Source organism: Dasypus novemcinctus, chromosome 19 (assembly GCF_030445035.2).
Source record: "Dasypus novemcinctus isolate mDasNov1 chromosome 19, mDasNov1.1.hap2, whole genome shotgun sequence".
Classification (NCBI taxonomy): domain Eukaryota; kingdom Metazoa; phylum Chordata; class Mammalia; order Cingulata; family Dasypodidae; genus Dasypus; species Dasypus novemcinctus.
In genome coordinates this window covers 82,272,939-82,288,666 of record NC_080691.1, presented here as the reverse complement: position 1 = coordinate 82,288,666, position 15,728 = coordinate 82,272,939, and the positions used below count along the sequence as shown (strand labels likewise).

At 57.7% G+C, this 15,728-nt stretch overlaps 1 protein-coding gene across 1 annotated transcript in view; it reads right to left on the bottom strand.

Moving 5' to 3' along the window:
* PIP5K1C (phosphatidylinositol-4-phosphate 5-kinase type 1 gamma) overlaps positions 1–1,080 on the bottom strand; it is a 44,305-nt gene extending 43,225 nt beyond the window's left edge. The window contains exon 1 of the mRNA XM_058281070.2: positions 927–1,080. Coding sequence (XP_058137053.1) covers positions 927–1,020 — 94 coding nt within the window. The 5' untranslated portion in view covers positions 1,021–1,080. The remainder of the gene's footprint in view (positions 1–926) is intronic.
* Between the last annotated feature and the right edge of the window lie 14,648 nt (positions 1,081–15,728).

Here is a 15,728-nt window from a genome sequence, read left to right as displayed (position 1 = left end):
CAGTGCCCAGGGAGGAGGCTTGGGGGCAGGGAAGAGAGAACAGGGCCCCAAGGCGTCCCCCTGCCCCACCTGCTGGCACAGCCTCAGCCCAGCAGGCACCTCCAAATGTCACCCCCTCGGACCCCAGGAAGGCAGGGAGGTGGACAGCCCCCCAGCAGCTGCGCCTGGAGACTTCCAGAAAGAGAGAAGAGGTGGACTGAGTGGGGGGGGGGGTGGCTCACCCCGATGGCTTCCGGGACACCCCCTGTTCCTGCATCCCTTCCGGATCACCAAGATGTGTCCACATGGGTGATGGCTAGTGGGGGCGGGGTAGAGGCCAGGAAGCTTCAACTCGCAAGGTGGCACCCCAAAGCAGTGGGTCTCGGTAGGGAGCCGCATCTGGGGCAGTGTCACCCCTTGCCCCCCCCCCTCATCCGCCCCCGGAATGGGGGTTCTCTGCGATCCCGCACACTCCCGAGCGAGCACGCCCTCGCCAAGCAGCACGGAAGGGAGGTCGACACCTGGGACCGCCGACCCAAGGCGGTCCCTCACCCCGCGCCCCAAGTGGGGCAGCCCACCCCCCGCCTGCGGGAGGCGGGGACCCCCATCCCCGCCGGCCTCCACCAGGGGCTGCTCCGCCCACGCCCGCCCGGAGCGCGAGCCCTGCGCCTAGCCCCCGCCTCCGGGCCGGGGGACGCCCCCAGGGGTCCCCCGAGGGGGCGGCGCCGCGCGCGTCCGCCTCCCGGGCCCCGGGCGGCGCGTCCCCCCGACCCCCAGTTGGCGCGCTCCGCCCCCCCCCGCGAGCGCCCCCGAGTGGAACATTCCGGCCGCCCGCAGGCGGCGGGTCGCGCGCCCCTCGGCGCTCGGGCGGGCCCACTAGGCGGCGGCGGGGGGGCGCGGGCGGGCCCATTCGCCGCGAGGGGAGGGAGCGAGCCCGGAACCGTTACCTGCGGCCGCCCCGCTGTCCGCGGCCCACGCCGCCTCCGCGGGCACGGCGCCCGCCTCGGCGCTCTCCGCCTCGTCCGGCACCTCCAGCTCCATGGCGGCGCGCGCGGGGCCGCGGGCGGGCGGCCGGGGGCTGCGAGCCGAGCTGCGGCCGCCGCCGCCGAACAACAACCGCCGCCGCCGGCCGGAGGGCGGGGGAGGGGGGGGCCGGGCCGCGGGGGCGGGGCCGGGGGCGGGGCCGGGTCGGCGCCATCGCGCCGCGCGCCGCCGCCAATCGCCGCTCGGGGGCGGGGCCTGCGACGGCAAGGGTCGCAGGACCGCCTCGCGCGCCCCCTCGCGTCCGGCGGTGGGAGGGCAGCGCCCTTCTCGGAGGGTCGTATCCACACGGTTATTAGCATAATGTCAATATCGGTGTCAATCGATGTTGGTATGATGATGAGTGTTCAAGATTTCATCTGCATGTGGATATCGGCCTTCAAGAGCCAACTCCAGCACAGCCAGTTAAATAGGCAGTTTAACGTTGATGTTGAATATTAATCAATGCTGATCAATATTCATGTGGGTAATAAGATTTAATTCTAATACTGCCATTTAATATTCCATTTCTAAAAGCATACGTAATATCAACGTTGGTAATATTTAAACTTAATGTCGATACTTAATGGTGACATTTTGTTGCTATCTAAATATTCAGGGTTTAACATGGATATAATAGGTTGATAAGATTCAAGTTGAGTATGGCTATTTAACTTTTAATGTTGTGTTGAAATCAATGCTAATATCAGTAGCTGATGTCAATAGTCGATGGTTCGAGTGGATATTTAATATTCAGCCTTGATTGAAGTGACGAATGCGTAACTGGTCATGCTAAATACCACTGATAGGACAGTTTGGATGCATCGTATGCTCTACTAATATGTATCAATAAAATGGATTTGTTAAGAAAAAGTAAATGTGAAAAAATTTCAACCTTCTTTTCTAATATTGAGTATATAATAGTGATATTTAATATTAGTATTGATAATAATAGTCCATTTTAATGTTGGTATTTAATATTCAAGATTTAATCTTGGTATTGATAGCAATATTAATTTTTTTAAAGATTTATTTATTTATTTTATTTCTCTCCCTTTTCTCCCTCCCCCGCCCCAGTTGTCTGTTCTCTGTGTCCATTTGCTGCGTGTTCTTATTTTTGTCTGCTTTTCTTGTTGCCAGCAGCACGGGAATCTGTGTCTCTTTTTGTTGCGTCACCTCTCCGTATGTGTGGCGCCATTCCTGGGCAGGCTGCACTTTCTTTTCACGCTGGGCGGCTCTCCTTACGGGGCGCACTCCTTGCGCGTGGGGCTCCCCTACGCGGGGGACACCCCTGCGTGGCACGGCACTCCTTGCGCGCATCAGCACTGTGCAGGGACCAGCTCCACACGGGTCAAGGAGGCCCGGGGCTTGAACCACGGACCTCCCATGTGGCAGGCGGACGCCCTCACCACTGGGCCAAGTCCGCTTCCCGATATCAATACTAATATTGATATTTGGTGTTAATAGTTGACCTTCACTATTGGTATTTAATATTTAACTTTAATATAGTTATTTAAATATTCAATACTTAACGCATTTAATATCAATGATAATAATACTTCAGTGTTGATATTTAATCAACATTTAATACTATATTTAAGAATTCAATATATAATAACATCTGTAATATCAATGTTCATGATAGCATTAATTTTAATATTGAGATTTAGCATTTGACATTTATATTGCTATCTACTTAACATTTAATATGGATATTTAATATTAATATTGCGAATACTCTATTCTAATATAGTTATTTAATATTCAACATTTAATATTGATGTCAATACTAATACTAATACTGGTTGATAGCTGATTTCAATCTTCAGCGTTTAATATGGTTATTGAACGTTTGACATTTGCTGTTTCTATCTAATATTCAACATTCTGAATATTAGTGTCAATAATAGTCATTTGAATGTTGAGATTTAATGTCTGAAGTGTAATATTTATACTTATTAGTAATACTGCCAGCATTCCATTTTAATGTTGATGTTTAGTATTCAGCCTTTTACGTCACTGCTTGACATTCAGTGTTTAATGTTGGTATCTGACAGTGAGAGCAATACTCAGTTTTGATACGTTTAATAGTCAACATTCGATATAGCTGTTTATTATTCCGTGTTTGATATTGACTTATGTGATAATAGAAAGAACATTTCCGGGCACTTATTAAGTGGCAGGCTGGGCTCTAAGGCCTCTGCACACGGCGTCTCCGTCAGCGAGGGGCCTGACGTGGTCCCAGGACGTCACGCAGAGCCTGGCCCTGGAAGGCAGCAGCTATTTGAGACTATTAGGCACTCGGATGGGTGCTACTGTCACCCCTTCTTACACTCGAGGAAACGAGGAGCCGGGAGAGCGTAAGCCTCTTGCCTGGCATCTCGCCAAGCATCGTGCCCCGATCAGTGCTCTTGATTGTGTTAAAAATAAGCGAGCCGGCGCCGAGGCGTCCAGCGGGCGAGCTCAGCGAGGGGCGAGCAGGCGGCGCCGCAGCCCGTCCCCGGGGGCTGGGAAGCAACGCGGGCTGGGGCCGTTCCCTTCGCTCTGGGTGATTTCTGGCGGGGAGGGTGCTGGTAGAGAGGAGAGGAGGCAGGCTCTTTGATTTCACCCGGGCCGGTCTGACTTCCAGAGAATGTGTTCACTGCCTGGGGAGGCGCAGCAAGCCGCGTGGTGCTGCCTGTTTGCTTTTCGGGGGGTATGGGTGGGTGAGTGTGGGTGCTAAAAGAAACATACAATTTCCCGTTTTCACCACTTCCAAGCATGCAATTAGGCAGCTTCAAGTCATCCCCAATGCTGGGTCACCATCCCCACACCACCCGCCACCAAAGTCTTCCTACCACCCCCCCAGAGAGAAAGCCAGCACCCACGAGCTCCCCATTTCCCTCTCCCCCCACCCCCGGTGACCTCTCGTCTACCTTCTGTCTCTAGGAATTTGCACAGTCCGGTTATTTCACGTAAGTGGAGTCATACGCTCCGTGTCCTTCCGAGAGTGGCTTATTTTACTCAACGTGTCTTCAGGGGTCGTCCGGCGCTCCATTCCTTTTTCATGGCTGAATAATATTCCGTGACGCGGCCAGGCCACCTTCTGTTGGTCCATCCAGCTTGGCCCTCGCGTGGCTTCCACCTTTTGGCTCTTGGGAAGGCCGCAGCAGTGAACGCCGGCGTGCGAGCCTGTGAGTCCCTGCTTTCATTTTTTGGGGTACGGACCAAGAAGCGGGTTTGCCGGGTCGTGGGATTCCTCTTTGAGGACCCTCTGGGCTGTTCTGCGCAGTGGCTGAGGGCCTTGGGTTTTAACCTGAAGATTAGAGGCAGCCCGGGGCGCCGGGGCAGGTCTTGGCTCGATCCGGAGGCTTCTGGAATGCGCGGCGTCTAGACAAGGAAGCAGGTCCAGGAAGGAGGGGCCGTCAAGCACCCAGGTCCGGAGGGTACGGGGGTCCCCAGGCGAGCTGGGGAAGGCGATTCTGGGGGACAGCAGGGCCAGCGCGCCCAGCCAGCCCCGATGAGTCGGAAGACTCCAGGGAGGGGTCTTTGGGAAGGTCGAGCGCCTGGAGCCCCCAAATCATCTCAGACCAGCGGTCCTCAAACTGGGGTTCCTGGGCCAGCAGCTGCTTAGAAATGCGCATCGTCCTTTCCAGCTATCCAGGACCCCAGGTCGGAAACTCGCGGGGGCGGCCCCCAAGCGAGGCTTTCCAAACAAGCCCCGCTTTGTTCGTCTTCATTAGTTTCTTGTTTATTATTCTTATTGAAATAACAAAAATGGTCCAATAACGAGTGCCGCGATGAACGCACAACGACCTGTTTTACCAAATACCGTCGATTGTGCACTTGGGATGGCTTTACGCTGTATTCGTATATAGCAATAAAATCGACTGGTATTTGGAAAACCAACAAGCCCCCCAGGGGCTACTGATGCTCCGAGGAGTTTGAGAACTGCCGACTTAGACGCTGGGAGAAGGGCGGGCGGGTGACAGAGCAGTGCTTCAGGGTGACGAGAATGGAAACGAGACGAGGCGTCGGCGACACCCGGGGTGGATGCTGCTTCTGCCCTGGTGCAAATTCAATGCTGAAACGAAAAAACAGATCGAGAGATGGAGACAGAAGGCACGTCATTTAGAACCCTGGAAGTCGACGTCAAAATCATCAGCTCAGGGAAGCGGATGTGGCTCACGCGATAGGGCCTCCGCCTACCATATGGGAGGACCCGGGTTCCATCCCTGGGGCCTCCTGGTGGAAAAGAAGAGAAAGCGCCTGCGCAGCGGGCCAGCGCCCCACGAGTGCCTGCCGAGTGCCCACGCGGTAAGCCCGCGAGTCACGTGGCAAGGTGATGGCGCATCAAAAGGGAGACGAGAGTCAAGGTGAAGCACAGCAGGGACCGGGAACAGAGGTGGCGCAGCCGACAGGGAACCTCTCTCCCCATCAGAGGTCCCAGGATCGAATCCCGGTGAATCCTAGAGGAGAGAAGATGAGAAGAGAAGACAACACAGACAGCAAAAACAGCAGGGCAGGAGGAGGGAAAGGGGGGAATAATCTTTAAAAAATAATAATCAGCTAAAAGAAGCGAGTGAATGAAGATGAATGAAGGACTTGGGGAAACTGCTGGGAGCTGCTGATTTTTCTAAACGAAATGTGATCATGATTGGACTCTTTGAAAGGCATGCGTGTGTAACTTTAATACAAAATTGAAACTTCAAAATGGGTGGGGGGTGGGGGCCGCGGGGGGATGAGGCTGACAGGAAACGGAGAGGAGGGGGCCCCTGGTCCCCCTGCTTCAGCCTCATTCTGCAGGGAAGAAAATTGGGGTTGCGGGTGGGGCCGGGGCCCGGTTTCTAGTGCCCCCTGGTGGACAGAGCGGCCGCTGCCGTCACCCCTGGCAGGTAGGCGGCGTTTGTCTCTTGTCCACCCCCTGCCCAAAGCTCCTTCCCTTCCACCCTCCCTCCCTCCCTTGACTTATTGAGTGCCTACTGTGTACCTGGCAACTGTTGTAAGCCTCGGGGATACAGCAACCAGCAAGACAAAATCCCTGACCTCAACGAGGCTGCATTCCAGAAGGGGAGAAGGAGAATAATAAAAGGAATAAGGTAGAAGGCAGTGGCCACTGCTAGTAGACACTTAAAAAAACAGGCCAAGGTCGTGAGCGTAATGGCTCTGCGTTGCACACGTAAAACGACTCGATTAGAACGAGGCATTTTAAGTTACGTGTATTTTAGCACTGTAAAAATAAAATTAGCGGGAAGCGGACATGGCTCAATGGATGGACCGTCTGCCTACCACATGGGGGGTCCAGGGTTCAAACCCCAGGCTCCTGACCCGTGTGGAGCTGGCCCATGCGCAGTGCTGATGCGCGCAAGGAGTGCCCTGCCACGCAGGGGTGTCCCCCGCGTAGGGGAGCCCCACGCACAAGGAGTGCACCCCGTAAGGAGAGCCGCCCAGCACGAAAGGAAGTGCAGCCTGCCCAGGAATGGCACCGCCCACATGGAGAGCTGACACAGCAAGATGACGCAACAAAAAGAGACACAGCTTCCCAGTGCTGCTGACAAGAATGCAAGTGGACACAGAAGAACACACAGCGAATGGACACAGAGAGCAGGCAAAGGGGGGGACGGAGGCAGGGGAAAGAGGAGAAATAAATTTTTAAAAAATCTTTTAAAAATTTAATAAAAAAATAAAAGGAATTATTCATTCCTTATAATAAATAAATAAATAAATAAATAAAAATAGCCAGAACAGTCTATTCAACAAATGGTGCTGGGAGAATTGGATATCCACAGCCAAAAGGAAGAAAGAGGACCCCTCTCTCACACCTTATACGAAAAATTCACTGAAAATGGATGAAAGACCTACATACAGAAGCGACAACCATAAAACTCCAGGAAGAAAATGTAGGAAAACGCCTTCCAGACCGTGTGGTAGGCCACAGTTTCTTGGACCTTACACCCAAAGCACAGCAACAAAGGATAAAAATGGATAAATGGAACCTCTTCAAAATCCAACGCTTTTGCATCTCAAAGGATTTTGTCGAAAGGGTGAAGAGGCCGCCCACTCAATGGGAGAAAATATTTGGAAATCCCGTGATACATAAAGAGATACTAAAACTCCACAATAAAAAGACAAAAGACCTGATTAAAAAATCGGCGAAAGATTAGACTAGACATTTGTCCAAAGAAGAAATGGCAAAACAAAACAAAACAAAACATGAAGACATGCTCAACATCGCTAGCAGTTAGGGAAATGTGAATCAAAACTACAATGAGGTCTCATTTCACAGCTATCAGAAAGGCCACGATTAAAAAGACAGAGAACGACACGTGCTGGAGAGGCTGTGGAGAGAGGAACATCCCTTCCTCTTGGGAAGGCAGAACGGTGCAGCCCTGTGGAGGACTGTGGGCGGTTCCTAAAGAGGTTGAACGTAGACTTGCCGCGTGACCTGCAGCACCGCTAGTGGGTAGAAGAGCTGAGAGCAGTGACACGGACAGACATCTGCACACTTACATGCACAGCGGTGTTTTTCTTTTTTTCTTTTTTCTTTTTTATTTAATTTATTTAATTTCCCCCCCTCCACTGGTTGTCTGTTCTCGGTGTCTATTTGCTGCTTCTTGTTTCTTGTCGTCAGCCCGCTTCTGTTGTTGTCAGCGGCACGGGAAGTGTGTGCAGCACCATTCCTGGGCAGGCTGCACTTTCTTTCGCACTGGGCGGCTCTCCCTACGGGGCGCACTCCTTGCGTGTGGGGCTCCCCTATGCGGGGGACACCCCTGCGTGGCAGGGCACTCCTTGCGCGCATCAGCACTGCGCATGGGCCAGCTCCACACGGGTCAGGAGGCCCGGGGCTTGAACCACGGACCTCCCATATGGTAGACGGACGCCCCAACCACTGGGCCAAAGTCCGTTTTCCAGCGGTGTTTTTCATGATTGCCGAAAGATGGAAACAACCCAGGTGTCCACCAACCGACGAATGGACCAGCAAGCTGCGGTGTGCGCACTAAGTGGCGAGTCACGCAGCTGGAGGAAGAAATGAAGGCAGGAAGCCAACGTGGATGGCCCTGGAGGACACGATGTCGAGCGAAGCAAGCCAGACACAAAAGGACACATACCAGACGATTGAGCTATTATGACCTAAATACATTGTGTAATCTCATGAACTTATTAACTTGAATATGGGTCACCAGAAGATAGGATGAGGTTAGGGAATGGAAAGCTGAGGGTTAATCTGGGCAGAACTGGTAAAAAAAAAAGGTTGTTTGTAAATCTTTGGAAATGAATGAAGATGATGAAAGCACATCGTAGCGTTTGTAACTAGCAGAGCTGTTACACGGGTGTGACAGTGGCTGAAAGGGCAAGTCTAAGGTCACGTGTCCTGCTAGAAGGAAAGCTAAGCCATGTAACGTGGGACTGTGGAGCACAGTGAAACCCCACGTAAAATACGAATATGGGTGATATTGCACATAGAAGACGGTTTATTCAAACTATAAATACAAATATACTAGAGAGAAGGAAAAGAACAGCAGCGACGCACGGCAGGAGAAGCACAGAGAGAGTGAGAGGTGGTGAGGTTTTTGTTTGTTTCTTTGTTTCTTTGTTTTTTCTGTTTATTATTATTATTGAAATAAGGAAAATGCTCTAACAGTGATAGAAGTGATGAAAGCACAACTCTGTGATTACACCAAATACCATTGATTGTACACTTTGGATGGATTTATGCTGTATTATGCTGTATTGATTTGTTAAAAATAAAAATAAAAACAAAGACCAATGGGATAGAAAAAGGCTCAGGAGATAATATGTACCAAACGCTTATGCCAGTGGCTCCAATAGTCCTATAGCACAAGCCACGTGTGCCCTTCAAAACTTTTCTCATCGCTACAGTGAAAAAAACAAAACAAAAATCTTAATAACATATTTCACTTGACCCAGTACATCCAAAATATTATCATTTCAACATGGACTCTATATTCAATAAATTGGGCTTATGTATTGAAATTTATAAAGGAATTTTATATTCAATACATGCTTTAATAAATTACAGAAATCTTTTTTTTTTTTTGCATACTGAGTCTTCAGAATCCGGCTCACGTTTTGCACTCACTGCACAACTCGTTAACTCGGACCAGCTACTGGGGATGGGACAGTGGCCAACTTGCCCTACGGAGTGACCCTACTGTGTGCCCGGCACAAGTTCTAAGCACTCTATAGATATTCAATCATTTAGTCCTAGAAACAACCCTGGGAGGGAGGTACTAGTTTTTCCATCTACTTTTCTCCATGAGGAAACTGAAGCCCAGAGAGGCCAAGTGGTTTACCCAAGGCCACACAGCATGGAAGGGGTAGAAGCTTCTCGGCACAGGGATTCCCCATTCCCCGACACAGAAGCAGGATGCATGCCCAGCTCGGCCGGTGGAAGGAGCCAGCCCTGGCACGACCCCAAGGCAGAGCGCGCCCAGGCTGGGGGGGCGGCGCAGGAAGCGGCACATCTTGGCGCTTCCAGGTGCCAGGGTGGGCAGTGAGGGCGGGAGGCGTGGGCCGGCCATTCCTTGCTTGATCTGCCTCCTGAGCACCTACTACGTGCGGAGCCTTGGCGCGTGGCCGGCCGGGAGCTCCGCGGGCAGGGGCGGGGCTGGGCACTCCCGGCCCGCGGGCGAGCAGGGGTTAAGGCCGCGGCTCCCAAGTTGCGACAGAGCCACAGCCCGGCCGGCCGCGGTCCCTCCTCTCCTGCGGCTCCCACCGGCCAGGGGCCCGCCTGGCCTCCACGGGGGAGGAGAAGTTGGGGCGCACAGGTGGGCAGAGCCCCGAGCCAAAGCCGGGCCCCCTCCCCACCGCTCGTGCGGGGTGGGCTCCCGGGCTTGGGCTCCCGCCGCCTGCTCCGGGGCCACCGGCTCCCTAGACAGGTAAGTCCCTCCCTCGGTCTGCCCACCATCCGCATGGCCGGGTCCCGGGATCGCCCATCGCCTGCCCCCCGGAAAGCAGGCCGCTGACCCGCCCGCCCGGGCACCTGACGCGGCTGCCGAGCGATTAGCTGGCAGCAGGTCCTGTCGCCGGCCCGTCCGGGGCCCCAAAGCCGGCAACGCAGCAGGTGTCCAGCTGGGGCCGGAGAGGGGCCGCAGGCTGCTCTCGGGGCCCCCCGAGCTGCGGTGGCGTTGGCAGCCGTCCCCGGGGAACTTTCAGGAGGTCCCCAAGCAGAAACCGGCCTCTGCTCTCTCTTCCCGCTTCCGGACACTGCAGGGCTTTGGGGGCGTCCCTTTTCCCCGGGTCAAGCGTCCCGACTCAGAGGCGCAGGTGGGCAGTGGCCGGCGGCCATCCCCCCTGTCCCCCCCGGCGGACCAGGCTGTGGAAGGGAGGGCGAGCACGAGGGGTCAGCGGGTGGCACTTTTCTGGGTCATTTGGTCCCAAACGTGCAGGACAAAGAGAGCTTCCCGGGGTGCTGAGTGTCCGGTTGCAGCGTCCAGTTTCTGGGGCCCCTTGGGGCCCCCGGCAGGCCCGAGCATCTGCACCGTGGGTCCCAGGGCCGCCTGGCGGCTTGGGGTCACCCCGGGGATGCGGGCCTGGGGGACATGCCTCTGTCTTCGGGCCCCCCACCCTCCCTGGGGTTTGGGCCTCCAGCCCCTGCTCCTCTCTCCCGGCCTCAGCATTCCGCCCTGTCAAGTGGGGTTCCGCAGAGGGGCTGGGGACAGCGAGTGGGGGAGCGGATTGTCTTTCGGGGTGGGTGACGGGCGAAGGCCACCTCCTCGACTTTGGAGCTCTGGCCGCCCATCCCGTGTTCTAGAAGAAGCCAGGCTCAGAGAGGGGAAGGCGCTGGACCGGGGCGGCACAGCAAGTCAGGGGTGCCGGGCGCCCCGGAGGCAAAAGGCAAGAGGGGAGGTGGGGGGTGTGCCCCTCCCCTCCCCCCCGACAACGCCCCCACCCGGCATCTTGTAAAACTCCTGCCACCCTGCCCCTCCGGCTGCACCCGGGACAGGGCCCCGAGCTTCCGCGAGGCCCGAGCTCGGGGGAAAGTCCACGGGGAGGGGTGGGGGCGCCCCGAGCTCCCGGGCCGGGCACCGAGGGGAGCCGTGTTTGCTCAGGGCGGGGCCTGCCACCCTTTGGAATGTCCCGAGGTCAGGGGAAGCCGTGGCGGGGAGGAGGGGCCGGCGGGGGGCGAATCAGCATTGCTTGAGCGCCTGCTGTGTGCTGGCGCTATTAGAGTCCTGGGGCGGGGGAGAGGTTGAGCAGTGAACCCCTGAGCAGTGAACTGAGCAGTGAACTGAGCAGTGAACCCCAAATTCTGGCCCCAGTGGAGCCAATATGTGGGGAAGGCCGGTGGCGGTGACTTGTCTGTGCCTCATCATCCTGGGTTCGAGGCCCGGAAGTGGACGAGGTGGGGTGGGGTGGGGGAGGACATGACAGAGGGGCCTGGGGGCGCCGGGGGCGGGTGGGGGCGGAGGAGGTAGTTCCCAATTTAAAATAGAAAGAGTGGGGGGAAGCAGAAAGGCCCTCGGGGAAGGCAACAGGGGAGCAAAGACTTGAGGAAGAGCTGGCGCTGGTGACCGCTGGGGCAGGGTGCGGGCCGGGGCGCAGGGCCGTGCAAAGGCCCTGAGGCAGGACCCTGCTCGGCCAGCGGGAGGCGGCGCGGCACAGAGGGCTCCCCCCCTCCCAGGGAGGTGGGAGCCACGGGGGGCTGCGGGCAGAGGAGGGCCTGGCCCTGCCGTGGGGGCTCGCGGGCGCCCTCTGGCCCTGCGGGGAGCACAGGCTGGGGGGGCCCGGGGAGCAGGGCGGGGGTGACTGAAGGGGCTGGACCGGGCGGAGGGGAGCAGCGGGAAGGAGGCCGATTCCGGACAGATTTGGGTAGAACTAGCATTTCCAGCTGCCTGGGACCCAGAGAGCGGCCACGGAAGGGAAGTGGGGAGAAGGTCCCGGTGTCTAGGGTGACAGTGCGGGGAGGGGCAGCAGGGTGGCGGGAACAGCCGAGGCCGCCCCAGGAGAAAGGCTCTTTTGTTGGTTTTGCGACCCTGAAGGAGAATTCCCGCCCCACCCCCACCCCCCCCACCCCCCGCAGGTGAAATCCTGAGTCTCACACAAAGAGAAAACCAGCAGGTCTTTCTTTCCTGGGTTTGTTTATTGGGGACGTCCTGGGTGGAACAGCCCATTCAGAGGAGGATTTGAAGAACACACACGCAGGCGGCCCGGGAACGCGGAAGTGGGTCGCCAGCTCGGCGCACAGCGGGCCGGTGGCCTCAGGCACGATCGATTGCGCCCTCCGTGGCCCGGACGCCTTTGGCCTTCCTCCAGACAAGGTCCTTGGCCATCGCCTCAGTTTCCCTCCCTGTACGAGTCGTACTCTCTCTCAAAGGCAGGGAGGAGCCTGGGTCACCTGGAAGGTGTGCCCGGGGCCCCGGCGTGGAACGGCCAAGGAAAGCTGGGGAGCTAGCGAATGTTCTGGAGCTGGAGCCACTGCTCCTGACCGTGTATTTCGGGGAGGGACTCTTGGTGGAGTGCGGGTCCCCCCTGCCGGGCTGGGAGCTCCAGGAGGGCGGTAGCCGCAGGGCCCCGGGCTTGGTACACAGTAGGCACACAATGCATGCACAGGTAACCCATGGGGAGCTGCCGTAGACTCGGGAGGGAGGGAGGCGGGAGCGGTGCGTTGTGGAAGGACCGAATCTGAACACGCAGGGCTCAGTGGCCCAGCGGGTGGAGGCCTGGGGGGGGGGATTCGGGGGAGATGAGGCTGGGGGGGGAGAGCGGTGAGCAAGGTGCCGCCTCCCCTCCCGTCTACACTGCCCGCCCCCGGCCCCCTCCCCCGCCTCCGCGGCTGGTCCTGGGCCGCCTCCTCCTCTTCGTCTACACTGCTTGCCCTCCCGTCTACACTCGCTCCCCTGGCAACCTCCCCAGCCCAGGGCTGAAGTCACTGGCCCACAGTGGGGGGACTCGGGAACCTCTGGGTCCATGGACCCCCCTGGCCCCCCAACACTGTCCTCCCCGCAGCCGCCAGAGGGCGCCCGTGAGCACCCGAGGCAGGGCCCGGCCCTCCTCTGCCCGCAGCCCTCCAGGGCTGCCACCTCCCTCGGGACAGGGGGACAGCCGCGTCCTCCCCGTGGCCCCCCAGGCCCCGCACGCCCTGCCCCGTCCCCTCCCCTCCTCCCGCTCTCCCCCTGGCTCCCTTGGCTCCAGCCCCACGGGCCTCCTCGCTGCCCCAGGGCCTTTGCACAGGCGGCCCCACCCCACCGCCCCGAACCCTCCTCCCCTAGCTACCGACACAGCTTCTCTCCCGCCTCCTCCAGGCATTTCAGGACCCCCGCACCTGGGCCACTCCTCTCCTAACCCAGTTCTGAGCTCTGGCACCTCCTCCTCTAGGAAGACCTCCAGGAGTGCCCAGCCCAGGTTGCATCTTTTTTTTTTTTAAGATTTGTTTTTGTATTTATTTCTCTCCCCTTCCCCCTCATTGTCTGCTCTGTGTCCATTCGCTGTGTGTTCTTCTGTGTCCACGTGGATTCTTGCTAGCGGCAGGGGAATCTGTGTTTCTTTTTGTCGCGTCATCTTGCTGCGTCAGCTCTCCGTGTGTGTGGAGCCATTCCTGGGCAGGCTGCACTTTCTTCCGCGCTGGGCGGCTCTCCTTACGGGGCGCACTCCTTGCGCGTGGGGCTCCCTTACGTGGGGGACACCCCTGCGTGGCACGGCACTCCTTGCGTGCATCAGCACTGTGCATGGGCCAGCTGCACACGGGTCAAGGAGGCCCGGGGTTTGAACCGCGGACCTCCCGTGTGGTAGGCGGACGCCCTAACCACTGGGCCACGTCCGCTTCCCTCCAGGTCGCATCTTGCGGCCGTGCCTCGTGGAGCCCGGGCTCATCCTCTGACCGCCGTGCCAGCTGGCTCGACGACTGTCCCTCCTCCCCAAGGAGCCCGGCTCTGGCTCTTCCTCACCGCTGCGTACACACCTGGCGCTGCGTGCTGGCCTGCGGGGCTGCTGCAGGGCGTTCCTGGGTTCCGGTCGGACCTGTTAGGCCAGCCCCGAGGGAGGCCAGGCCCCTCCCGGCCCTCCCCTGACCCCGGCCTCCTCCACGGCGGCCAAGAAGCCCTGGGCGACCTCAGCCCGGCCTTGGCCAACTCTGCGCCTCGGTTTCCCCACAGGCACTCCGAAAGGACCGAGCAGGGCCAAGAGCTTTCCCCGGCATCCTCCCTGCCCCTTACCCCCTTAGCCCTGCCCGGCACTGCCCCCCTCCGGCTGAGGTCGGCCTTGAAAGACCAGGGGACACATCTGTCCCCCCTCTTCCAGCCAGGAGCCTGGCACGCACGGCGGGGGACGCAAAACGTTTTTGCTGAGCGAATGAATGAATGGATTCAAAGATGAATGCACGGGTGGAGGGGATTGATGAACACAGATAAATTTTTTATTCCGTTAGATGATCTGGGGGTGAGGAAGTGAGGTACTGGGGAGCCAGTGAGTGTTCTAGAGCAGGGCGTGAATATGTGGGTGGCTGGAGGAAGACACTGTGTTCTGGGATCGTGGAGTGGGTCCCCCTCCCTCCTGCACGGGGCTGGCCGTGGGGGTGTCTCTCTGTCGGGGCTACTGACCGAAAAGGTCCCCGGTCGTCGTCAGCCGTCTCTTGGGGGTTGGGGAGCAGACGCCCCCGCCCCCAGGTGAGAAGCACTGATGTGGCGCGCAGGCTGTGGGACCTCAGGGTTGCCCTTGGACACCCCCCCCACTCCCCCCCACCCCCCGCCTTGATTTCCTCCGCTGCCAAATGGGCGCGGGAATGCCAGGGGCGAAGAAAACGCACGAAGGCAAACCAGGAGCCTGGGACGCGGGTTTAAACCCTCCCCCCGGGGACGCCGAGGCCCCGTGCTGCGCGCCCGCGAGGTTTCTGCCAGACCTGCCGCCCAAGCGGGGACGCCTCCCCAGCCACCCCCGAAGCGCGCAGGCCGCTCGGGACGCTGTTTTCTCGGTGACTCATTACAACCGATACACAAACACCTGGCCTTGTCCTGCCTGAAACCGCTTTGTGTGGGGCGTCATGTTGACCCACACGGTATGGTAGTGTATACAGAAAGCGCTCAGCAAGCCTCCGCTCGGGTTAATGGTATAGCCACATGGGGTCAGCACAGCGGCCTGGGGGGGCTTTGGGCTGTTGGATACTCCCCTTGCTGTGTGACCCCCCCATAAGCCAAGGCCCTCTCTGACCTCCCCTCTCTTCCTCTATAAAACTTGTGGGGTCCGCTGATAACAAGACTAGAACTAAGCAGCCGACATGAAGGGGTGCTCCCCAAGCACCTTATGATGCGTAGCTGCTCTTTTAACCCTTGAGGCAAGTACTACTTTGATCCTGTTTCCAAGTGGGTAAACTGAGGTACAGAGACGGGAAGCGACTTGCCTGAGGTCACACAGCACATAGACGACAGAGCTGGAATTTGAACCCTTCCAGCTCTGAGGTTCCAAGTGGGGGACCAGAAGGGGCTGCCGTAAAGGCTTCTTTTTCTTGGGGGGTTCCGGGGGCCTCAGTTTCCTCTGCGTGAATTGAGGGTCGTCAACCGCCCAGAGTTGCATCTGAGAAGGAGCAGCTTTCCGCTACGGACCTCTCTGACCCTCCCCTAGGTCTTGATCCAAGAGGTTTTCTTGCCAAACCTCAAAAAACGGGCCCATCTCACGGATGGAAAAATCGCGCTTCACTCGCCGACTCCGTTCCGAAAGCGGCCCCGATACCTGCCGGGTCTTTCCCGCAGCCCGGCCTGGCGGGTCTCCAGCCGCGGCCGCCGGCAGGTGCCTGG